Source organism: Lycorma delicatula, chromosome 3 (assembly GCF_047948215.1).
Source record: "Lycorma delicatula isolate Av1 chromosome 3, ASM4794821v1, whole genome shotgun sequence".
In the NCBI taxonomy this organism is placed as follows: domain Eukaryota; kingdom Metazoa; phylum Arthropoda; class Insecta; order Hemiptera; family Fulgoridae; genus Lycorma; species Lycorma delicatula.
In genome coordinates, this window is record NC_134457.1 from 105,357,724 (window position 1) to 105,385,484 (window position 27,761).

General features: G+C 28.6%; 2 protein-coding genes across 5 annotated transcripts in view; one reads left to right on the forward strand and one right to left on the reverse strand.

The window, feature by feature from the left end:
• The window catches only part of LOC142321832 (venom protease-like), a 56,181-nt gene extending 44,655 nt beyond the window's left edge, over positions 1-11,526 (forward strand). The window contains exon 8 of the mRNA XM_075360282.1: positions 11,388-11,526. The gene's annotated coding sequence lies outside the window, so the exon portion shown is untranslated. The remainder of the gene's footprint in view (positions 1-11,387) is intronic.
• On the reverse strand, positions 273-27,761 carry LOC142321834 (venom protease-like). 4 transcript variants are annotated; one of them, XM_075360286.1, is made up of 8 exons: positions 27,746-27,761; positions 24,868-25,134; positions 17,673-17,858; positions 16,892-16,977; positions 13,914-14,023; positions 2,431-2,684; positions 1,419-1,564; positions 273-532 (listed from the first exon to the last, which is right to left on the reverse strand). In XM_075360286.1, exons 2-8 carry the CDS (start codon positions 24,956-24,958, stop codon positions 311-313), a joined length of 1,095 nt encoding a protein of 364 aa, XP_075216401.1. In that variant the 5' UTR covers positions 24,959-25,134; positions 27,746-27,761; the 3' UTR covers positions 273-310. The 4 variants fall into 4 exon arrangements, with proteins under 4 accessions (XP_075216401.1, XP_075216402.1, XP_075216400.1 ...); XM_075360287.1 differs by lacking the exon at positions 27,746-27,761 and adding an exon at positions 27,349-27,474 and having other exon boundaries at positions 24,868-25,025; XM_075360285.1 differs by lacking the exon at positions 27,746-27,761 and adding an exon at positions 27,349-27,472.

Sequence of the window (27,761 nt, forward strand, 5' to 3'; positions counted from 1 at the left end):
TTTTATAAAAAGTGTTACAAGAAATAACATTTCATAGATTGAATATAAGGCTTTAAAATCATGCTGCATCAGTTTTACACGTTATAATTTGGTAATTATGCAATGTAACTTTATTATTATGGTTGTGATAGGATTTCTGAGAATTAAAAATACAAAGTTTTTTTAAAAATTAAGTTTTATAAAAAAATTATAGTAGTATGACTTAAAAAATATCAGTTTTAAGGATAAATGCAGAGTAGAAAGAAATATTAAATTTAATAAACAATAAAAACTTATTTTGTTAACGTAGTTTTATTCTAAAAAATATCTATTAATGATTCCATACAATTTCAACGTAGGTTGAGTTTTCTGGTAGAACTACATTTTCCACCCAAGACATAAAATTAGACACATTTGTATATACTCCATAAAATTCTTTTGGGCCGCACTGGTATCCAATTGACAGAATTCCCACCAACGTTCCCAGAAAACAGTTTTTTGAATCTTCATGGCTGTTTTCACTTATAAACAAAGGATTTCCACCATAATTTCTCTGGAATACAAGAAAAAATTATTAATCGATTAATAATAATCGCTCTAAATAAAAGCCTCTGGAATACCTGTAAATATATACTCCTCAAATATGCTAATAGCTCCTTTTTTAATTATTAAATAACTAGGAATTTGTTACCGATATTCTGGTATTGAAAAAGATCAATTTTTTTTTTTAAATAATAAAAAAATGAAAAAGTTAATTTATTGACTCATTAACTTACTAATTTTTATATTACTGTGAGCAATATACGATTAGATATACACCAACCCAATAACTTTCAACTTTTCTACTAAAAACAGTTTTCCTAAGTTTTTCTGAAAAAATATCACCCGTTTTTGGCAAATATTCTATTAAAACTAACTTAGATTCATTTGTTATTTTTAATCTAATTCATGAAATTGTAAACTTATTTTAATTAATCTTATTTTTTATGCTTTTACATATATTTTAATGAAAATAAGAGGTGGATAGAATGTTTATAAACAGATAATGAATCTTGCTGGGAGTCGAAGCCGAAACTAGCTGTTCTAAAAACTAATTATAAATTAGAAAAAATTATTTCCTACTAATATGTAAGTGAAAATGTTTAAAATTTTATAGAAACAATTAAAACATAGAATTTTAAGTTTCAAAATTTCACCTAAGTTTAGGCGATCCGGTAGTGTTCTATCCACATCATATCTTTATTTACCAATGGCTGTCAAGTGATTTTGATATACCTCTAATCTCAGCAATTAAGCAAGAATTAAAAGTTTTTCTTCAGGAAAAAATGACTTTAAAAATATTAATTAAATAAATTTTAAAGTTTCAATAACATACACAAAGATCTGTTGTTTTATTCGACAGATCTCTTTGTTTTATTATTAATTAAAAATATACATACCACACAATCCTTTTTGTGACTTGAAAGACTGCTAGCGCAAATAACGCTTTCGTTATCTGTACCATCGGGGAGTTCCGATACACTACCAATAAACGAGCAACTACCAGAAGGAAGGACATTTAATAATCCAGTGACATCATTGGTATCTGAAACAGTATTTGTTCATTTATTAATTTCTGCAGCTATTTGATTGTCTATAGTTACAACGTGCACATAAAGTGAGAATTTCTAGTACAACTTCGAGTAAAATTAAATATCTATATATATATATATATATATATATATATATATACACAAAACTAAAACTTATATAACTAAAAAACTTCGTTTTTTCATTCATATTGCTTCTTGATTCTTTCCAGTACTACCACTATCATTTCTATACGTAATTTAAAAAACGCAATAGAAATATCCTCGGCCAATACTTTTTTCACGTATATTCCTTCTTTAAAACACTCACTTTTTTATTGTCAGTTTACCTCTCGACTGTTTTGATTTCATTTTTCATTGTTTTCATTATTTTATTTCATTTTATTTTATATTTATATTTTTAAATTGATATTTTGTTTTATATTTTATTTGTTTTTCATTATTTTATTTCATTTTTTAACCTCAATATACTCATACTTATTAAATCCTACATCATGAATAACTCATTCATATATTATTTTCTCTGGATTCCGGAGATTAATACTATATATTATCTAACAAAATTAACTTTAGATATAAAACCGTAGCATTACTATATTTCTGTGAAAAATTTAACAATATGACAATTAAACTATTTTTAAATTAATGTAAAACCATTATTCTATGAGTTAAAATCGTTTTTGCATTTTTTGTGATTCTGCTCACTTCTTCGATTAGAATTATACATCATTATTTAAAGTATTTGCAATAAAATAATTCATTAATAAAGTATGAGATATAAATTCTACAGTAAAGGAAAACAAATTCAAGTATTAAGAACAATATTGTCTAAAATTGGTAATAAATTATTTCTTCTACTTACACTGTTTCTGGTTAAACCATCCTGCACTAATAACATTAAAGTAAGTTATGTAATCATTATATGGAGGCTGTGGTAAACAGATTGGCCTGATTAGATTTCCAAATTCGACTCTTCTCGTCAGTCGATGAATAGCGATGTCATTGTACTGCTTCGGTGGATGATATTTCGGGTGATTGAAATGAACTGCAATTCCATATACGCTGCTATTACTCAAACGATTATCAGCATTAAATCTCACCCATCTTGCTTCACCTCTAAGAAAAAATACATAAAAGTGTTTAATAAATTAATCTTAATTTACCATTTTTGAATTTTGTTTCACCTCTAAGGAAAAGTTTATGCAAGTATTAAAATATGTATTTATAAATTATAAAATACTAATCTTAAATTTATCATTTTTAAATTTATCAATGACAATTTTATAAAAATTCATGACGTTAACAAACTATGTAAACATGGTTAATATGACTTCGGCGTCAATACTTGTACGAGAAATTACGAATGAGTTAGTGTAAAATGATTATAAATGAAATCTCCATGAAATAGATTCTTTGCTGACTAGTAGGTAAAATTTCAGAATGCGGGCTTCTGAGTTTCATTTCCAATAAAGGGTTGATTATTTTATTTAATTTATCATAAAAAAAATAACAAAAACTGTTCATATACTAGCCAAAATTAATGAATGAATTAAACATAGAGAACAAAGAAAATGAAGATTTACGTGAAATTTCTGAAAGTTTCTCCTGATATGATTTCTGAAAACTTTACCGCTCTGTTATATAAGTGTAAATTATTATTAAAACCTTACGTCAAATTTGTTTTTACTTTTTTATTTATCAACAAGGTGTACATAGTTTAGATTACTGGCAATCATAACAACATAAAAAAATTAAAAATTAGTTTTTCCTTAATATTATAATTTTTAACAACATGCGTAGTATTTTCTTAATTTAAAAAAAAAAATTTTTTTTATTTTTTTACTTCCTTGTACGAAGTAAAGAAAGTATTGTGATCGCAAAAAATTTAGTTTTCAGATTTCAACGGAAAGATCCATTTTGACCATCCCTAATTGTATTTTGACTAGTTTCGGCGTGACGTCTGCACGTACGAACGTATTAACGTATTTCCCATAACTCAAAAACGATTAGCCGTAGGATGTTGAAATTTTAGATTTAGAACTGTTATAACATCTAGTTGTGTACCTCTCCTTTTGATTGCAATCGACTGAACCAAAAGTGTCCAAAAAAGCCCAAAATCTAAAACAAATCGGGTTTTGGACTTTTTCTTAACGGCAATAATAAGCTCTCATTGAGAACTTTTCAACGATATATCATAAGTGGAATTATTTTCATTGGTTCCAGAGTTATAGTCAAATGAAAATTTAAATAATGAAATATTTGCATCTTACAAGGGAATGGCGCATCGGTTCGAAACCGACTTCATATATATATATATATATATATTTTTTTTTTAATTTATTTTTTTTAATGTAAATATACTGATTTATTAATAATTATTAAGCTCTCAAAGTAAAAAAAAATTTACAATAAATAATAATTCAATAATACCTATAAAAAAAAAATGAAAAAACCAGAAGTTATTAGTTAAATAAAATTTTATGTACATTTCATTTAATTCAACAATTTTTACAGAGGTTAATAATTATTAATAAATCAATGTATTTAATTTTTTTTAAATGTTAAAAGTAATATACGTACATGAAGTCGGATTCAAACTGATGTGTCCGTGGTTACGGATTCGAGACGTTCTCACTTACACCACATATCTATTTCAGCGACATGAAACAGAATTAATATTTAAACTAATATAAAATGCTGATACGGACACCACAAAAAGTGTGATGCAACGTGGTGTCCACCACAATATAATTGTGTAACTATCCACTTTATTATAGAATTGGTGGATCGTATTACATTTTCAAATGAAATAAGTTTAAATGAAGTGCAGCAAAAAACATGTATATGTAATTTAATAGGCGTACAAGGAAATCATTTGGTGTCTACATCAGATTTTTGGTTATATTTTTGATGATTGTCTTTCCAAGTTTTACCCATTAAAATTAATAATCTAATTTTTCAATCAATTTTTATTCACGCTGACGCAGATCACGCTAATCTGCGTGACAATATTTATTCTTCAGTCAATGAATAGATACAGAGAAAACTTTTACATTATAGAAATTTAAGTAAAATAAGATCATATCACTTGAAGATAGTCCGATATTATTGTTTTTGTTGTTGTTGTTGTTGTTGTTACCTGCCTATTCGGTGAGTAAAACTTTTATTGCTTTTCCCTATTTTTTAAAGAAAATAACCCTCTTGGGAACGATAAAAGGCAGAAGTTGCAAGCCCAAGGTTTGATGTTATTCATTCTCGTGGGGAACGTCCGCTCTATGCGATCGTGGTCGGCTTGATCTCGTTGGATGTATTCTGGATGCCTCATTTTCTGACGAGCAGTTCACTGTTGTGCGAGTCACGAGGGGTACGCTCGATCTTGTACTGTTGCCGGGATACTTCCAGCTTGGATGGCGTATCGATGACTTGTTGGCGAAGTTGGGGCAGATTCTAAACGGTCTCACAGGAATCAGAGTGCTGGTTGCGCTGGACGCTAACGCCAAGTTTTCCGCCTGGGGTTCACCAGACCCCAGAGGCGCTGGTATCACACAGTTCGTTGAAACCAGGAACCTCTACTTGTTTAACGAGGCAGAACAACCGCCGACTTTCTCTTCCGAACTGGAGGAAAGTTACATCGACGTAATCTTGGTGACGGGCGATCTGCTTAGGTGTACAAGTAGTTGAACTCTCTGGTCAATTGATGGCTGGGCCATCAAAACTGGCTGCGATAGGCTCCTACAGCCGCCTCGGCCAATGAACTGACCCTTAGGCTATTTCGCTGATCGGTGAGTGCCTGGAGCCGTCATGACCGCTGCTTCCGGGGAGCCGTCTGTTAAACGCAGGCGGAAACCTGCGAAAAAGTGGTGGTCCTCTGACCTTATCGTGCTGCGCTCAAGCGTTAGGTCCACAAGGAGAAGATACAAGCGTCGCCCCCTAACGGGGATTAACGTTGATGATGTGTGCGCTGAGGGTCTGCGAATCTACCGGCGCGCCCATAACGAGTATGTTCATGCCATCAAGAAAGCCAAACTCGTGTTTTGGCAAAGCTCCATGCGCAAGTTGCAGAGCAATCCCTGGCAGCTCGTGAAGTTATGTTACCGGTCAAAGCCATTGCACGTGCTATCCAATATTCGATTCGGGTTTGATGGTTGTGACCACACTTCAACATCTGTGGCAACTTAACCGGCGTTCCTGGAAACTCTGTTTCCAGATGCTCTGGAGGATAAAGCAGAAGTCGGCGTTAGGACGGGTGAGACACCATTGCCTGGCGCACGGGCTGTGGAACCAGTAGATTAGACCGAATGGTTTCTCGAATGGCACTGAGAAGGGCACCGGGGATTGCCTAACTTAACCCGGATATTTTGTATCATCTGCTGCCTATCATAAGAGAGCCGCTTGGCAGGCTGTTCTCGAGGTGTCTAAGCTGGGTTGCTTTCCGACAAGTTGGAAGGTGGCTTTGGTGAGGGTGCTCTTAAAATCCGGAAAGGATCCGACTGAAGTTAGCAGTTATCGACCCATCAGCCTCTTGTCGGTAATCAGCAAGTTTCTTTAAAGGTTGGTTGTGTATCGATATGAATTGTCTTCTAAATCGAGGCCAGTATGGTTTCATGAAAGGGGTTGGCACCGAGGATTGCATCTTAAATGTGGAAGGAAATGAAGCATTTCCTTCCTTGTGTTGGAGTTCTATCCTCTTTGAGTTGGAACCCCACAGTGTTTCCGTAGCCCTGCAGGTATCTGTTCGCACCGATCTTTTTAGGGATGTGCACCTAGTTGTGGAAACGTCCGTCACCAGAAGAAGGCTACAGGGTTCTCGGTCTCTTGCTGTGAAACCTGGTATTCGACGGACTTTTGGTATTGACATTCCCAGAAGGGATCACGGCCCAGGCTTTCGCCGATGACTGTCTCCTGTTAGTTCGTGATAACTCGCGATTGCAGCTAGAAGACCGAGCGCAGGCGGCTTTGTCAACCGAAGAGGACTGGATGAACATTCAAAATTTAAAGATTTCTGTGCGCAAGACGATAAACTTCGTCTTGGAACGAAGTTTATGCTTCTCATGGGTGCAGACAAATTATTATACAGTCGTAAACCCCGTATTAAGTATAAAGACTGTGTAATCAGCCGAGTTCGAGTTCATAAGTACGTAAGTGTTTTGTTTGGTAAGAAGTTGCTGTTTACCAACCACATTAGGCAAGTAGCGGCGGATGCCATCTCTGTGATGGACAAGCATAGGAGGATTGCTCTGAAGGATCACAGGCTGTCGGGCCTTCATTTGTACATGTGTACTGAGGTGTCTTCGAAAGTATAACCTCTTAACGCGGCGTCTGTTTAGGCGCATAGTTTGGACAGAAATAGAGCAGTTATTTAAAATTTAAGGAGTGTCCAGCATAGATCCTTAATTGTATGCTCTGGGGTTTTTAAAACAACCTCCAACGAGGCTACCGCTGTATTGGGAAAGGCTCTCTCAATCGATTTAGTGGTGAATGTTCAGGCGGGCATGTGGAAATTGCGAAGAGGCAGAGAGGCCGAGGTATTTTGGATGCGGTTTCAAGCCGGGCCATTACCGGAGCGGAACGGTGATCTCAATGCACCGGTTATAAATTTCGAAGAGTTACCCACCTCCCGCTTGAGGAAGAGGCTTTACAGCCTTGTGATGGAAGTATGCCAGCAATAATGGCACGCCACGACTAAGGAAAGATCCTTGTATAAGTTTATACAGGATTTGAGGGGATGGTATGCCTCTCCTTCGTTTGTAAGTGCAACGGGAGCCCGAGTGCTTTCCAACCATGTAAATTTAAACCAATATTTGTTTAGGTTCCGCCTGGAAACTGATGAGCTATGCGTCTGCGGGGAGGTCCAGTCGAACGAACACATGATGTTAGACTGCCCAACTCTTGGGGGAGCCAGAACTCCGGCCACCCTGGAATTTATAGGTCAAAGGAAAAACTGGATACTTACAATTCAATGTGGCGAGAGCCGCATTGTCGGACCGTGTGGGAGTTCCTTGATGCGATTGCTTTGTTCAACCGATATCACTAGTTTGCCTAAGGGAAAAGGCACTGCTGTAGCAAGATAACTGTGAGATATAGCTAGCTACCAGCCAGATTAAGACTCCAAGCGCTTTAATGGTGGACAGGTACTTGCTGGCATTCAACGACCTTGGCGGGCAGCGAATTGCTCTCTTTGATGAGATAAATTTAATTATTGATAGTCATATATGTTTTGGTAGTTGAAGGAATGCGCCTACCCATTTTACTGATATATGACATGTGGGCGGTGGGTCACTCAAACTATTGGTGTATGGTACCACGCTTATTCCGCTGACACCTTTAGGTTAGCTTAGGAGCTAGTTAGGACACTGGTCGCTAAACTTTTTCGAGGCTCAGTAGCCGTGTGTGGCACAGACATTCGGTCTTACGCTTTAGGTCGACCGAATGGGGTGGTGGCGGGAGAAATCCCAAGCAAACCAAGCCCAAGGCAGTAATAGCAAAAGAATAGAATTAAATTTAACTAATTTTTATTTATATATATACTGAAAATCTTAACAAATAAATGTTAGAACATATTTTCTATGCAAAGTTAGTATTATTATATAAATTTAAAATATATCAAATAAAGAATTTATCTTCAAACAGCTGTGCAATATAAAATACGTTTTGCTTATACTAAAAATATTTTCATTTTCAATAAATAAATATTTTCATAACCAATACGTATAAAGATCTAACTTCATTATATAAACACAGTAGATACAAAGATCAGCATGCATGTACTTGTGTGTGCATATATATATATATATATATATATATATATATAATTTATAAACTCCTCTGTTGTTGATTACATGCCCAGTACTTCCTAGTGTAATAAATAATTTTTTTTTTAATTTCTTGACTGCAGCTATACTGCTTATGAAATATATATTTTAAAATGTAGTAATATCTGCAATAAGTTTGGAAATCACTATACATCATTTCGGTGGTTGATGAAATAAATTTTTTGATAATAAAACACCGAATCATATGAAATTATTGTAATCTTAAAGCGATAAAGTACAATTTATGAACTTAAAATTAATTTTTCAGTAAATAAATGTTGTGAATAAGTTATGTGATTAGTTAATAATATATAATTACGTCGGTTTGATTTTCTTTAAGTAAAATAAAAAATCGGACGAATTAATTAAATCTGAAATGATATTTTCATTTTACTTATATAAAATAAAATCAATTACAAACTACAATATTATACAAGGAAAATAATTTATAAAAAAATAATAATTGCAAAATTAATCGAGTGAATATTAACGGAAGTACTACGTCACCTAATCTTATTTTCAGATTAAACTGATAGTGAAAATTTTAACAAAGAAAAATAATTTTTATTTTTATATGTATGTTTTTTAATAATCTTCCCACCTTTTTTCAGAAAAAAATACAATCAAGTCTATAAATTAATTCGATATTGCGGAATAAGTTGATATATTATTCTTACTGTATTTTTTATAATTTAAATATTGATTTTTATTTTACTGAATTTTCAAAGAAACGTACGTTATTACTTTCGGTCGCACGAGGATTGGGTGGTGATTGGATTTGCTTTACGTTTTGAGGTATGAGAAGTACGAAAATACCATTCATTTAAAATGTGATTCAATATATATATATATATGCCTGTATATAAAATATTTGGCTTGAAAATCTCCAAACAACTAACTCAATTTCATTGAAATTTAGATATGCTGTAGTAGTGTATTTTAAGATATGTATGTAAAAATTTGATGAAGATTGGTTGTCGTTCTTTAGTTACGCTGTTTAAGGTGGACCACAGATACATACCTACAATTGAAGTTAGGTCTGTGGATATTTTGTGTATTTTTCATACACGTGTATATGCGTGAGTCACAGCGGTGAGCGAGTTAAAAATTGATGCTTGTGTGTAAAGTTTACTCGTTATTTTTTATTTTATAAAGTTACTGCTATAATAATTGAATTTTCTTATAAACAAAAAATATATTTTAATATTAAATAAAAAATAATTTATACCACTTTTAGTTTTTTCATTTAATTTATGGTTTGCATATTTCTTGCACAAAATATTATACAAAAAATATTATTTTATATAACAAATAATTATAAGTCGATCTTTTTGGACAGTTGAGGGTAGATTAACCTTTAGTAAATGTTCCTTAATTTGAATTATTAAGTAACGAATCAATTTTATCTCAGTCTAAATTCCGATGACACAAATTGTCTGTATAATTCATAAAATAAAGGCAAAAATTGAGTAAATGGTAAAATATTGTTATCTAATAAAAATTTGCATACGTTATGTTAATTTTATATTCCCTTTAACTTAACATAAAATAGTAATAAAATAAATCAAAATTTTTGTAACGTTATTTAATGATTTAGGATTACTATTGCACTTATTAGCCCTTCATCACCTGTAAATTACGTGTATGACTCATTGAATTGCAAAAATTAATGTTGCGTGTATAAATGTGTTGTGTAAAGAACGAACTATGAATGCTCTACCTAGGTAAAAAAATTTTCATATTGGCTTAAATTATATGCGGTATGAATACAGTACAATATGCTAACTATAACAATAATTTAAATTTTTTTTTTTCCATTAGTAACTATTTGCTTTCTATTTGGTACCTATGTAAATATATTTCCAGATCCTTTGTTTAACGTAAACTTATTAAAATAAATTTTAGGTTTTTTTCTACTAATTATAAAAATTAATGAATGATTTTAAAAATTACTTAACTGAAGATTAATTGGAATTATACCCTCTCTCAGCTGCAGTTACTCGCTAAATAATCCTGAATTAAATGTCCAACAATTTTCCCCTTAACTTTTAACACATACGGTAATTAAACACGTTGAAAATACAAAAATTATGCAAAAAACAATATAATATTAATTTAATTAAAAAAATTACTAATAAGAAAGAATGCGAATGAAATTACTATGCCGAAAGAATATAAACAAAATTACAAAAATAAATCCAAATGTTATATTTTTGTTTCAAAAAGTACTTTTTTACTACTTATTTAGGTTGTAATAACAGAAAGGACCAATATTCTTTAAGCAAGAAGAGAAAATCGCGATTTTTTTCGAACATAAAACCACTACTTATTAAGATATTATTATTTGAGGAGACGCCACTGCGTCTCTGATTTTTATACGTAAGCTTCTGGGTTTGAATCCTGGTCAGGCTAAGCATTTTTCATATTTAAAAGATTTATCTATATTTTCCGTTTAAATTTATTAAAAATGTTGAGGTAGGTTTTTTTACTAAATTGTAAATGAATGGTAATCTCTCTCTCTCTCTATCTCTAGGAAATTTCATCCTAACTTTAGGCTTTAGAAGTTTTAGACTTCAAGCAAGATATAAAGACAGAAAAATTGAAGTTAAAAAAGAGATTTTATTTTTAAGGAAATTCTGCCCAAACATTTGTAAATTTGAGCTGTCCAAGAAATATTAATGTTTCTAGAAAATTACAAATTTTTAGAAAACTGTTATTTCCCCAAAAATAGCTCTTTTTCTTATTCTTTATACTATCCTAAAATTATTCCTCTTGATTATATAATACAACTGACACCAAATTGATTAAGTAATATTGCAAATAAAGACTCTGTTTAGTTATTTGCATTGTATTTAACACATTTAATGAAGGAAGACAATCCTACACAATAAACAAGTTGCAATTTTTTATCTTAAAATAAAAGTTAATGCATTTACATATTAAGTTTACAATAAATTCATAACCTAATCTCACTTTAATAGGCATTAAACGTTCTTTCTTTCTTTAGGTTTAAACGTTCCAAAATCACTGTGACAGCAAAATTAACAAGAATTTATGAAAAACATCTATATAAAAAGAAGGCGCACTTAAACATTGATGCATACTAATTTATACTAAACAATTATACTAACTTAATGTATTAAATAAAGTGTTTAGCATGCATAAATGACAAACAATTTAATCCTCAAAATACTACTCGTATAACACCTTAAGCATATTATCTGCAACCCAAATAATTACAGAATACAGAATAAAGTTCTTTATAATACTGAAAATACCATACAGAATTCAGAATCTTACATCCATAGTAGCATATGACATAACACCAAATTCTCATTCATCAAACAAGATACAAACTTTCCGAAACATATTGAATTAAATTCACCAATAAATTCAAATAAAAAGCAGTTTTACATTACCTAGCTAAATAAAAATTGACAAACGGAACCCTGCAATAATAATATATAATAAGAGTATCACATTACACAATAGTCACAGACTATTATAACAAAAACTACATTAAACTACAATCAACACAAACAAAGGTTTTGTAAAACAACTGCATGTCATAACATCTATATTAAAAGCATGACTAGAAATACACAAACAAGAACAAAATTAAATGAATCCTTCATTAACTACACTGCAGTCCCCGAGTACATAATGTATATTCATATGGAAGGATCATATTTAGCACTCAGAAATAACAGATGTGAAGAACACTGAAACAATTTATTGCCCAAATTAAGGGTGTATAGTATCCATACTACTCTACACTTACATCTTTTGATATAACCAATCTGTACAACGGAATACTTGAACCAGAAACAATAAAAAAATTACAACCACTAGAATATTTAAGTGAAATGATAAGATTTACACCTTTTAAAAAAACTAAATTACTCAAGCAGACCTACCAATGGGTTCACCTGTAGAAACAGGTAAATCTATTGAAATTCATAAGAAACTGAAATTATATTACATGTTTCAAAAACATGCTGTAACTGTGTGAAATGCACAGAAAACTTCCATTTGGGCATTATTAGGTTTTGCAGATTTAGATTTTATGTTTTCACATTTTTAGGTTTTATGATGTTTACAAAAAGAAGACTGCAAAAAAAGCACCTATTAGACTGGTGTCTGCATCACTTCAAACATTAAAAATTTTTGGGGATGGTGTTTGATTTTAAGTAAAAAAATTATTGTATTCGAGTTCAGAAGACTTGAAATGGTATAAATTGATAACTCACATGACTTCATCTGTAACTTTTATTACAGACCCTAAAGTGGGGATTGTAGTTAAATTTCATAAAGAATCCTCATGAAATGTAGTTATGAATGAATTTGGCTAAAGGAATAAAATAGAAGATTTTAAGTTTTTTTTTTGGTTCAGCTGCTAAGTGGAATGTGTTGTGTGTTAGGGGGGATGACTGGGATGGGTTAAGACCCCACACTATAGGGAACAAATTTGTAGATCCAACGAAATGCTAACAGAAAAAAAAAACTGCAGTGAAAAAGGCCCACTGTACTGCCTTCTACAATTTTTCAAAAATATTGTTTTTTTGGATTGGGAGTGCAATTTAGCAAAAAAAATTTTACACAAAAGATTTTTTATAACTGTTCAGAAAAATATATAAAATTAAAATTTAGCGACCTTTGAAAATGTGAAAATCAATACCCCACAACCCCATATTTATAACTTTCAGTTTAACCCCAAATGGGAATTTTTATAATCCAGCTGATAGATGGGGGTTAGAGCCCCCATTTTGTGAAGGAAAATTTTTTGGGCACAACAAACGCCAATAGAAAAGATTGCAACAAAAATTACCCCTTGTACTTGTACTGTCTTCTATAACTCTTCAAAATTCAAACCACTTTTAGGGGTGGGAGTGAAATTTAACAATAACCTTTTTTTTTTACAAAAGTTGTTACTGTATTAATATTCAAAAAATTATTAAAAAAATAAAACCTTAAGTATGCAAAATCTGAAGACGATTTCATTTTTCCCCTCTGTTTTTCATTTCACCCCCTGACCTTTGAATTGAAAATTTAATAGCGTAAATGCTCCTACTATAGAAATATTATAGCCAGGTTTGGTGAAAATCGGGCAAGCGGTTCTGGAGATATAAGGTGATTTACAATGCCAATATACATGCACAGGCATATTTTGTCATGAAAATTTTGATGCAATTTTTGAGTTTTCGTCATTTTTTCGTCAAGAGTCACTGAAAACCAGATGGGCCCAATTTTTACCAATAACCATACTTTCCCTTCTATACAGCTATAGCTGTTATATAGATAGGAAAGTAAAAATGATGTGATTTACAGAACCTTTTTTTTCCAACAATAATCAAAAACTGAAAAACAGCTCCACAAAGATTTTTAAATGTCCATATTTTTATTAATTTTTTTAATTTATATTTTTATTCAAATTTTAATCTCATTTCTTCATGCACGTTGATAAATTCTAAGAAATAGTAATGATATAAATAAAACTAAATAGTATATTTCAAGTTTCATTGAATTTACTTACAGTAAAAAATTATAAGTACAATGAGCTGCTGTTAAAACATATCTTCTACTTATGAGAGCTCCTCCACAATTCCATGTAATTTTCCTCTTTGATCCGTAACCAATTTGTGCCTATAAAAATACCATAATTTATATACTGATGATGAATGACTATATTTTTACTAAATACCTACTGTAACATATTAAAAAAAAATTAAAATACTGATGTATTTATATTTTACTCATTCTTTTTTTGTTTCAAACAGTAAAATAGTTCTGAATTTCAAATGTAAAATTTGCAGATTAAAATCTGATCCATAATAGTTACAGTAAGTAATCTGTAAGTATTCTGTTCTAGTAATTCATTTTTGAGGATTTTAATGAATTGTGGGAGTCAATTTGAAACAGAGAGACAAACTATTTTTTCATATTGTTCAATGAGCAATTGATATTGTTCATTTATTAAATGAACAATATCAATAATATGAAAAATATTTGTAACTTATCAAATTTTTATCATAGTCCACAATTGTAGATGGCTATGATCAAATAATTACCCTATCATTCTAATAGGTTTTTTACACAAACAGCAAAAAATTGTTTATCTTTAAGTCAGTCACCCAGGTTTAACATTTATTTTTACTTTTTCATTGCTGTAAAACTTCATCTCAAGGTAGTGGTATTATTGAGGGAAGAAATCAATATGAATGGAATGGAATGAGATTTGGACTACTAGGTAGCTGTAGCAGAACCTATCAGCTTAATAATCATTTCAAGAGATTATGCAATATGAGAATGAACATTATATTAAAGATAAAAGCAAAGTTTTCTTGGGAATTTTTATTACTTTTTCAGTTCAATAAGCTCTCTTAGGTAGATTTCATAAGAAAGCTACCTATTACATAGGGTACCACGATTCGACTTCCAGAAAATTTCAACATATCTTGGTGTTTCACATCACCCAGACGTCAAAACCACTGTCAGTTCAAAATTTTATATATACATTTATATATATATATATTTATACATATATATTTCACTTACTTGTAGAAACGATAAACTACTGTAATTTTTCACCAATCACTTTAAAATTGTTCCTTAAAAATAACTGATCCCAAATTCTCGGTCGAGTTCATTAATGACCAAAATCTGACCTTGCGGGTAAAAATAGGAAGGGGGAGGCTTTTTTTAAAAAACAAAATATTGCTATAACTTTCTTATTAAGTAAAATATTGAATTTGTTTTGAGTTCCTACAATTCTTTGGTTAAGGGTCTAAAACTGAACTAAAATTTTTGATATCACCAACCACTGGCCCAGGGAGTGGAAAAAATGGGGAAGAAGAAAAGGCTAAGACAAAGACAAAAAAAATCATACCTCACAATAGGCACACTATCAAATCGGTTAAAAGTGATTGTTAGTCCTCTAAACATTATCTAAAACTTTTGTCTGAAACAATTTTTGATGTGACCAACCCTTACAACAAAGGATAACCAAAATGTTGCTGGAATTGTAGAGATGGGACTTGTCGTATGCTAGATATGTGAAACTTTTTTTCAGATCCAACCATTGTCGTATTGAGTAAATTTGAAGTTTTTCTTAACTTTAAGGTGGAAATCTTTTTTATTCCCTACTTAGCTCCAATGAAACCTACCTCTGTCTTCCAGCATGATGAAAGGGATTTTTTTTTGTTTTGATTTCTTTTTTTTTTGTTTACTGGCTGATTGTAAGCTGCCCTTTCAAAAAGAATTACAAAAACTGAACCTGTAACATAATCCTTCCAAAAAAACTTGGTTGTGGTATAAGGCTCTTAAAATGTATTATGGAAATCCCTTTAAAAAATGTAATAAAATACTATATTTAGTATGAATTACTTGCTTAATTTGTTTATAAAAGTTTTTTGTCTAAGTGAATTTCATATTATTTGAGTATATTAAAATAACTTTCATTTGGCTGAGTTAAATTGATCTGGGCACCTAGTTATAACTCTAATAGTATTAATTTTTTTGTACATACCTATTAATAAGCATACATATAATTTTTTTTTTTTTTTGAAAGATTATGAAAAATGTGAAATTTCCAGACCTAACTGCAGATCATTTTGTCTTATAAGGTTATCTCCACATCTTGTCTTGTTTCTTACCACTACTTACCACTCTACCAGCTGATGGTAGAGTCTTGATTGTTTTCCTAACTGAGTACTGAGATACCTCCACCCTACTATTTGGATCTTGAATTCCAGTTACAATGATGGATCTAGATCTAATAAATCACAATTATTTTCAAAAATTCATTCCTTTCATTAAATGCTTCTGTGTCTCAGTTCCTTGCAATTAGAAAGTCTGGTTTCTTTTTTATTATCAGTAAGTTGATTTGTAATACATCTTACAGTTTTTTCATAGAAGATCAATTTGTTTTAAATAATTACAATTTTACTGATTATACCAAAACTTCCAAAGTATTATTTAAATGTAATTCACCTGTCTTCTTGAATTAGTAAATAAATGTTATAATTCTAAATTGGTTGTCTCTTACATCTGTTTTCAGTAATATCCTGCCACATTTAAATTGTTCAAGCTACTTGTAAAAATTGTCACCATGACGTTTCAAATTTTACCCTATTGATTGAGCAAGTAAAAGTAAATTTCAGGTGACTTTAAACTCTATGAAAATAAAAATTCTTATCACTGAATGTTTATCATGCTTTTCAAGAGAATTTGCAATTGTTTAAAAATTGATGGTATCTATGTGAAAATACCTATCAATTAGCTGCTGTTAAATTAATGAAAAAAGGATGCCAAACTCCATAATTCTGATAAAAAAAAAAATATATATATATATATATATATCTGTATATTATTTTATATGCATGTGTTTGCCTGTTATTTAATAGTAATTGATGTTGAAATTAAATAGATAATTACTGTAATAATCTACAATATAAAAAATATTTATATTCATAAAATTTATACAAACAATTGAATATCTACACTAAATATTACCATGAATGGAAGATCTTTCTCCAGCAAATCACGTGTTGCTTTAACTGAATTTGTTGAACAGATTTCATTCCTGTATGTTTCACAGACTGTAAAAATTAAGGAGTAAGTCAATGATGAATAAGTTAAATTGTTTTAAACACTAAATAAAAATACAAAAATGCATACACCAACATAACGTTTTAAAATATACTATTATTGATAAATATAATTGCAAGTAAATGAAAAATCAGTAAAAATTACCATCTTTGAAATAAATTCATTACAGTCAAACATTTAAAATTATCAATAAATTATGGTATATATAATCTTTATGAAATTATGAAAATAAATCTCTCATAAAAGTTACAGTATTTATTTTTATTTTGATAAAATTATAGGAAAACTATTTATTTTTTGATGGAGGAATTTCTACCCAAAAATATGGCTTTACAACATGTTTACCAAATTGTAATTTAATGCCCTACATCTTTGGCGATTAGAATGATGGTTAATAACTTCATTAATTTTCTATTCCTGATGAATACATAGCCATCTGTTCAACTTGTAAAAACAAAAACAACAATTAGCCCAATAACATGTACAACATGCAAAACGACTGAAACAAAATTTAATATATTATTTCTGGTAGATCATCAAAAAGAATGTAAATGTATTTTCACTACATGCGCGCGCCCACACACACACACACACACACACACACACACACACACACACACACACACACACACACACATATATATATATAAATTAAAAAATTAATATTTTATAATCCAGTACTTACTATCTTTTGATATGGAAAAGTTATCATCATCAAGTTTATGAAGTAATTCTTGACTACAACACACCAACACGTCTTTGCCTTTAAAGCCACAGATTGGGGGTCGCTTGCCTAGGTTTTGCACATCTTTGAATAGAGTACAGTTCCTTAAATTTTCACACGTTCCTTCATCTTTTGAGCATTTATCGCCTAAAAATATTAATAAATAGTTCTGAAAATAATGTATACATATGATCACAAATTAAAAATAATTTTTCTGGATCCTTATTTTTTTAAGTTTTAGCAAATAACTAAAAATAATGTTTATTTTCTACGTAAGAGAGAATTTGCTATTTGTAAGTGAGAATTTCATAGCACGTATTAATTTGTGAATGACAGTTGTGCTCATGATTTTCTTTCTATTCGATCAAGAGGTTATGATGTAGTCAAGAATCAGATAGAAGACGTATGTAATTTGACAGCACTTTTAATATATCATCTTGGCTTAACACCACAATGATGTCTCAGGAGGTCGGATAGAAGGCTTTCCTCAGAAAAAAAATGTGTCAGAAGTCTTCTGTTTGACTCTTGGCTGTTACGTAATCTACTGTTACTGTACTTTCACTTTCTTTTTAGCCTCCAGAACCATAACAAGGTATTACTTCAGAGGATGATATGCATGAATGTAAAAAAAATGTAGTCTTGTACAGACTCAGGTAGACCATCCCTACGATGTGTAGTAGTTAATTGAAATCCAACCAACAAAGAACAACGGCATCCACGATCTTGTATTCAAATCCGTACAAAAGTAGCAGATTTTACTAGGATTTAAAACTTACAACTCTCAACTTCGAAATCAGCTGATTTGTGATGCCGAGTTCACCACTAGACCAACCCGGTAAGGTACTGTACTTTCACTGTTAAGTTAAAATAACGTGAGGATGTTTTGCAAGACAATCGATGAGCCTTTTGGTTACAAAATTATAGCCGTTTTAATACATTTACTCGTAACCTTTAATATTTTCAGACAATTTTATAATAATAAACAAGTCATAATTGCTATCAATTCCTAAAATAAAATAATCTGTTTTTATTTTTAAACAGTGTAGTCGCTGGATTGCTTATTAAATGAATGGGTTGCAAATGAACTGTGAGAAATAAAACTTTATGTAAGGAAGATATATACTCTGTATAAAAATATAATATTCTATATAAAACATACATATACTACAAACATGAGTATAAAGTGTATCAGAAATGCAGTTGATAGATTTTTAAAATTAAAAGTAAATCATTCAACAGAATAAAGAGTTTCGTTTTTTAATTCTTATAGATCAGAATTCCTTTTGTGTAACGTAATTACTTTAATTTTTATTTTTCTCGTAATTAATATTTATGTTGCAAATAAATTCTAAATATGAGCACACAATCTATTAATATACGCTAGATTAGTAGTAAATTACATAACCATTAATACCGTGGCACTCAATAACACGGGAAATTACATAACCCAATAAAAAAACATATGACAAAATAATGATTTCTGTATTTTACTAAAGTTATACGATTAAAAGTATAACTTATAATTTATAATTTAAAATTTTTTATTTTATGAATTTGAATTTTTATATTTTTTATGTATTTTTTTATTTTATGAACCATTATATATATATATATATATATATATATATATATATATATATATATATATATATATATATATATATAATATCAATTAAAAGTTTTTGAGGCATATAAATGCTCAGGACGTAATTATTCAATTTAAATTAATTTAAAATAATAGTTATTTTATTGTTATTTAATTACAAAAGACGTACGTTGTAATATATGTTTAGAAAATATATTTTTCATAATTAGGTTATTACACAGCAAACAGAAATAATTGTTTTATTTGAATGTAGGATAAATAATCTAAATTTATCATATATCATACAATGAATAATACTTTTAAATACAGATTAAGACGTCATAAAGGATCTTTTTTCTTTCAGAAAATTTTTTTATAGTGAATTACGTAATTATTTGGTCAGATGAATTGTCAGTGGTCTATTTCGTTTATACTAAGTGATTATGCAACTTCTTTATAGATGAATTATGTATATGATCTGTTTTATTTTATGTTTGTTTAACATAATATTAATATTTTTGTTTTATGCAGATTTCTCTAAACAGAGTTAACCTTCACAGATTAGAGTAAATAAGATAATTTTCTTAAAACAATTCGTAACATACTCTAATAAAAAAATAATAATTATTTGAAAATTAAAATATCACGTAAAACAAAAGAAACGTAATAAGGAATATATTTATTTAATAATTAAATAAATAATTAAGTTTAAAAAAAAGTTAATAATTGCAAAAAGAAAAATAGAAATTGTAGTTCACGTGCATATTACTAGATGAAAGCATATTTTAAACATATTTATCGAACCAAACAAAAAACCAACCTTTCAGATACTCTTTTACTACATTACTATGCGGAAAGTTTTCTTCATGAACTGTCCTTGTTCGCTCTTCCAGAAGAGAAACAAATCTGTTATTACAAAGGAAGGTATAACAAAATGTATTTTCTTCAATGATATTTGATATGAGTTAGACCAATGTCAAATCTCTGCAAACAAATCAAAGTGCTTTCACGCCGTCTCCCACACAAAATATCTCATGAACAGTTTTAAAACACTTAACCCTTTTCTTAATTTTTCTGTTTTAACCTCCGGGAATTACCGTTCAGATATTACTTCAGAGGAAGAATGAGGATATGTATGAGTGTAAATGAAGTGTAGTCTTGTACAGTCTCCGTTCGACCATTCCTGAGATGTGTGGTTAATTGAAACCCAACCACCGAAGAACACCGGTATTCACGATCTAGTATTCAAATCCATATAAAAGTAACTGCTTTTACTAGAACTTGAACGCAGGAACTGTCGATATCCAAATCAGCTGATTGGGAAAGACGCGTTAACCACTAGACCAACCCGGTAGGTTAAACATTTTACCCTTATATTTTAAATAATACACGGATTCTATACAAAATATCCGTACTCAAGTTTACCTTCTGTTTATTGAGTTACTGTATGAGATTACTCTGATGATTTATTGTAATTAATGTCAGTTGACCAAAAAGGTGTGTGTGCGCGTTTGTGGTGTGGTTGTATGAGTGACTGTATGAGATATACGTAACTTAAAGAGATGAGAATAAGTCCAATTAATTAATATACATTCGTCGCCTTTTTCAATTTCAGTAAAAAAAGACTGACATTTTGAGTGTTAGTGAACAATTCTGTTTAATTTTTTAATTAAATATATTTTTAAAATTACTTTCTTAAACAATGAACAATTCTATTTAATTTTTTAATTAAATATATTTTTAAAATTACTTTCTTAAACAATAAAGCTTGCTACATTAGACGAGAGTAAATATAAATACTTTAGTCAGAATAATAGGAAATTGAAAATCTCTTTTATATTCGTACTTGAAATAGTCAAATATCAAAACAACGATAACATTACATAGTTCACTTGACCATATTTTTTACGCGAACTAAATGAAGAAATACTTAAAATCTTATCATTGGCGACATAAAAATAATATGTAAATAATAATTTAATGATTATCTCTTATACTAGAAAGAAAAAGTCGTAAAATAGAATTAAATGAATACTGATAAAACTCTTTTAAATTATAATGAGCAAGCAACCAATAAGCAATTTTATTAACTATAGCTAAATTTCAAAGTAGAATCTGGAAGCTTACATTTTTCAAAAAATCTAATCTAAGATATAAATTTACGATGAAAGGTAAAGTCGTTCTGGCTGAACGGCGTAGAATGGATTTTTAATTTCTTTCTTAGAATCACAGTAAAGTTTTGGAAATTATATTGATCATTATCGAGATGCTATCTAAGTAGCGATCTCCGTGGCGAAGTGATAGCGTGTAGGTCTTTCAGCCGGAGATCCCGGGTTTAAATCCTGGTCAGGCATGGCATTATTCACACGCTACAAAATTCGTTTATTATTCATCGGTATCTGTGTAGTGGGCGTAATCCTGATGTTACTGTATAAATAAATAAATAAAATTGTAAAACTAATACCTTATTGTAGTTGAAGAAAACATGTTGTTTTAATAAACGTCTGTATATGTACTTTCTTTTGAATGAAATAAAAAAATATGATCTCGTTAACGGTTGGAATATGACTTTCAGTACTACGGTGTAACGATTGGTTGAAATACGATTCAACACCATCTGAACTAAATTTTTCCTTACTTGTGTATTAAGGGAATATTTATATGCATATTTTGTATACTTCGATTTAATTTGTGTATTCATTTTTGTATTCGGTTGGAAATGACCGGTATAATAATTGGTTACTTTTATTGTTAGGCGAGTAACATGATTTTTCATAGCGAACCCTATATACGACCAGAGTATACATATAATTTTATCTTTAATTTATTATTTCCATTATACATAACTGAAATTTAACAAACAAAAGTATAAAAGTTAAATAACATCTAAAACAAGTACGTAATTTTTTTGAAGTAAGATAAATTTTCTAATATTATAAAATAACAAAAAATTTTAAACTATGTATTTTTCAGAAACGTAGGAAGTAATATTTTTTCCTTTGTGCAGATAGTATATAATTTAATTTAAAAAAATTCAACTGACATTTCTGGAAATTTTATTTGTATGGGTGTGTGCTAGGTATTTGGAATATGTGTATAGGTTATTTTTTTATAATGGTGGCTTTCTAAATACACTCTTCTTACACCGCAACATTTTTGAGAAAGAGATATAAGTAGTTTGATTCCAAAACTACAAACCATATGTACAACAATACATGCAAACTAAAAATTTAAAAAAAATTACCAACACAGGTAATTACAATTATTCAAATAGAATTGAAGTTACTAACTATTAAATAATACTCTGGTCAATATGATGCGCATTTTTCCACAAATTCAAAGAACACAGAGTAATACAATTTACCTTTGCTAATCAATTCATTGAAATTTCGGATGAACATAAATTAAATTAATCACATAATGCAAATGTTACACATAACACCAAATGAATAAAATTTACACATTTTAACAGTTCGTTTAATTTTTTGACAAGCAACAAATTAAACGAATAAACAAAATGCAGATCAAATATATTATTCAACTGCATACTAAGTGGTTTTCTTATCAACACAATGCAAACATCATTAACAACAGACCCAGTGGTAAATCCATTGATCTTGAAAGCATTTCTAAATCATTTTAAAGTGCAGCTTATAAGTGAAATAATTTGTAATGAAGGCCTTTTAAGTTTTATTATAAATATATGAGCATAACTTTAATATTCTTTAAATTCTAAATCATCAGATTTATTATTATTACAGTTATAAAAATTTAAAACTTGAAAAAAATCCAGTTAGTAATAAAATATAATAATTTGTATTTACGTCTTTATTTATTTGTTTACTATCTTTAAAACATTGATATTATCGAATTAAAAAAAAATAAATATTTTAATAAGCCTAAAAATAACTTATGATGTTTTTTATTAGTATTGTCCCGATTTGTCTAAGTATATCTTAGTATATATAAGTAATCTTAATAAACAAAGCAAATCAATACGTTATAAAGGTAGCTAATTCAGTCATAGTATTTCATTCTATTCAAAATTCTCTCTTTTAGAAAACAATTTTTTCCCAAAAATATATTAGTCTAGTATGTTTCTGGAAGTTTTAAAATATTAAATTTATATATATATATATATATATCTCTTCTGACTCCAGAAAATGTTATCTTCTGATAACATTTTTCAAACATTTTATCAAACATATTTATTTATAACTATTATAAAAATTAAGTAAAAAGATATAATGTAACACAGTGTTTAATTTTTATATCACTGTGGAAATTTAACCTGATTTTAATTTAAAATATTATAATTATTCTGATTTATTTTATTACTTCAAATTATTTTTTAGTAAAAAAATTAATTACTTGGGAAATCCCGAGTTTGAATTTCCTAATTAGATATGGTACTTTTCCCTTGCTACAAAATTCCATTTTATATATCCACACAGACACGTTATGAACTCGCAAATTTTAAATTAATTTTGTAAAAATTTAATAATTACAAAAAACAAATAGATTTAATAATTTTTGTGAATTAATCATGTTACAAAAAAAATTAAATTAAAAATTTTTAATTTTTTAAAAATTAAATAAATTTTAAATTCAAAATGTTAAAATTATTAAAATTTCTTTGATATTATTATTTTTTTTCATATTTATAGTATGTTTTTCTTTTTGAATGAATGAAATTAGTGTTATTCTCAAAAAATATTTTCTTCAATTTTATCACAATAATGAATTCAGTACTTCAATGAGATATAATTATTTATACAATCGACCAGTTGTTATTACAGGTTTCGGTAATCTGATAAAAAAATCCATAAAAAAAGGTAAGGTTAGTTATTTTATAACAGATTTAATTTATTACACTCCCATTATATTTTAGTCAATAGGTTTCAATAACTTTACTGATACAGTAATTTCAGACTTGAGATAGAGAAAAAATTAACACTTTTATTGAAATTACAGCCTCTTTTGAGTCATCATAATCTCAACAAGATAATGTTTTTTTTTTTTTTTAATACAATACCAAAATGTGAGAAAAAATAAACAATATAATACGTTAGTGAAAAATTACAAAGTAATTTATGAACAAAATTTATAACACGGATCGGAAAATTATATCTTCCGATTCATTTGAAATGGAGGATACTTTTGAAAATACGAGTAATTATTTTTTTTTAAATTAATGGAACAAAGATTTTTAAATATGATCATGGTTATAGTATAATATTTCAATAAATTATTCAAGTTTATAAGTAATGCTCTGGAATAAAATTGTGAATAAACAAGCTTAGGAATTTGGAAGCTAGGTTTATGTAACAGAATTCAAATCATAATCACTTAGTTTTGTTAAGTAGTACATAAATCAATGCTTTTTTTTAGGAAAAAGACGTATTCAAACTTAGTTGAAAATTATAATGCTTCCTTTAAAAATAATAAACTTAACAAGAAAACTTACTATCGTATTTTTTATTACATAAATAATACCAATTAATATCGGTATATTTTTATTAATTATAATTTACGAGTATATATAATAAATAATAATTACAAAACTAATACCTTCATAAAGTTGATGTTGACCGTATATTGCAAAGACGAATGTCAAGATGAGGATGCAGGTATCTACTCGTCGTAATAGGACAACCATCATGTTTCAGGTTAGTGAACGGTGATGTTATCCCACATAGATTGCCTTTAGGAAACGTTAGAAGTCTTGTCTGGATTAAGGTAAAACTTGTTTTATGACGTCACCGAACAAGATATTTACATAAATTATATAGTATCTCACAAATTATACGTTACAAGGTTCAAGATCATGACCTCTACCTGTACGAAATTGTTTTCCTTATTTAATTCACTTTAAAATTTAAAATATTTTTTATTAAATATTTATATTTTCAAGTTATATTTCTAAAAAATTAAAGTTATATCGATTTTTTTAATTAATAAAAATATAAAAACCATCAAACCAGTCTTCAAATAATAATTGTATTTAACGGACTCAATTTTACATACTATATACTCACTTTTCTTGATAATAATAATAAAATAACAATTTATAAAACATCATCACAACAAGGAAATAAAAGACATGACTAGATCTTTTACACAAATCTGACAGCAATATTTTTCCGGGAACTGATACATCGACCACATTCCTTCTAAACGAGAACTGTGGGTGTATTGCGTCAAATAATTGTATTCTCTTGCAAATATATAAAAACTATTAATTTTTTGATACCTAGATATCTTTAAAGTTTAAAAAACTAACATTTATTATATAATTTTATTTTTCAGCAATTTAAAATGAATAGAATTTTTTAAGGCGTCCTAAACTAAATGTTTTTTGTGTGCGTTGTTTTTATTTTATTAAAAAGAAAAAAAGTAGTTTATAGGTAAGAATTTGGTGGTATTAGTTAGAAAACCTTATTTATACTTTAAATTTCTTTTTACAAAAATTCTCTTCCATGAAAATTTACTGACATGCAATTGGAAAATAGAATGCCGTTTCTAAAGTGCATTGCATTTTACATATAATACTTATTATCTTAACATTTTTTTACATTAAAAAAGAATACTTAAAATAAAATATTGCTTTAATTATATTTATATCTAACACTGACAAGTTTAGTGGTGTCGTATTATTTATTACTTCCTTTCTTTTTATTTATTTATTTTTTTTTATTCTTTATTATTAATGTTTGTTCGTGTGGACTATATGGTGCTGAAATTAATGTTTCGTAATTTATGAATGAGCTTGAAATCTTGATATTGGACTTGCAACTTGCTAGTCCAGTTATCTTGCAAATAGTTGCAAGTTTACTTGCAACTATTTATTGTGTATTATTTATTATGGGGGTTCCTTAAGGTTCCCCTTATCATGTGCTTTTGTCAGTAAACTTACTTCTGGCTCCGCAGGAGAGCCGATTGTAATTATAATTGTCATTGAGCAAAAAAAAAATTTATATTTCATAAAAAATCGATAAGACTAAAAATCGATTGAAGTATGTCATTATGAAATAGTAAAACTTTTGAAATTTTTCCATTTGATACTTAAAATGTGATTATTGTAAATTTTAAAATATTATGAAACAATCTACAAATTAAATTTTTTTTCTGTTAATGAGTGTAATAACTGCCAAAAAAATTGAATTAAGAGAGTTTGAATTTGTTACAAACAAGTAGACAATTTTAAACAAACTGAAAGAAAGATTTTCTTATGTAATAGGGTTTAAAAAACTAGGAATAAAAAAATATTCTTGACTTTGATACGATGATTTAATTATAATTCTGATAATTAATTAATTGACAGTTAACCCTTCTTTAACTATTCTTGATACTACTATAATTATTGATGTTATATTCATCATTAAATTATTTACATGTTTTTCTTAATTCATTGTTTTTTTAATAATATTGATATTTTGTCTTATTAATTTGTAAATAATTAATATCATGTAATACAATAAACAATAAATCATAAATTTGATAAATCTACTCGTTGAAAATTAAATTGCATAACCTAGAAAATTAATAATTACAAAGAGCATACTTAATTTTGGATTATACAGAATTGTATTTTGGACAAACAGAATTTACAAACGTGTACATGTTTGATATTCAGGGTACAATGATGCAAGAGTACTTAACCATGTATTGAGAACCTTGACTAAGAGATATTATAATGTCCATAAACAAAGAGCATGATAATACATTTTAGAAATAATCCGGTATCAAAATTAATTCTTCCTTACCTAACCCACAATAATGGTTCTGTGTAACTGGTATATACATATTTTAGTATTTCTCATAATAAAATACTCATCGTATCAATGTTTTATAAAGTCACTTTAATGATTATTGTTCATTTATTATAAATTAAATTTTATTAAATTTAGTTTTTATAAAAACATTTTGATATCTTAACGGAGGAAAACGTTTGGAAAGAAAAACTGTATCCAAACTTGATATGATTTTATCAATTAATATTTTTTTTTTAAATTTAACACTGTGTTTATTACTTCATTAAATATTTCTTACCTCTTTTAGTTAGGATCAACACATTTTTCATCAGAGGAAATATGGAATCCCAATCTGATGCTAGTGCAAGCTGTGTTACATATTGTTTTCTGATTTACAACTCCAACTTCATTACTGAATTAAAAATTTATTTAAGTTTTGTTAACTTTTATTTAACTAAGATTTATTTATTTAACTTTTATTGTAAGTAAATTCTTACTTACAATATTGTAACTCTCACTTTTATTGTACAAAACTTTAAAAAAGGAACAAAAAAATTTTAATTATTTTCTTGAGTGATAAAATAAAGTGAAAATACATGAATTGTAAAATATGATTACTCTCAAAAACAGTTTTATAAAATCTCTTTAAAAACTAAAACATAATAAGTTACTTCGATTGTTAAAAAATTACTTACACTATTTTTTGAGCAT

What these genes read in the sequence shown, in the direction of transcription:
- LOC142321834 (XM_075360286.1), bottom strand. Translation starts at nt 24,958, where the DNA reads ATGATGGTTGTCCTATTACGACGAGTAGATACCTGCATCCTCATCTTG. An exon ending in TCAACATCAACTTTATGAAG is followed by an intron (nt 17,859 to 24,867) that starts GTATTAGTTTTG and finishes TAATATTTTTAG; the next exon opens with GCGATAAATGCTCAAAAGAT. An exon ending in ATGGTTTAACCAGAAACAGT is followed by an intron (nt 1,565 to 2,430) that starts GTAAGTAGAAGA and finishes ATACTGTTTCAG; the next exon opens with ATACCAATGATGTCACTGGA.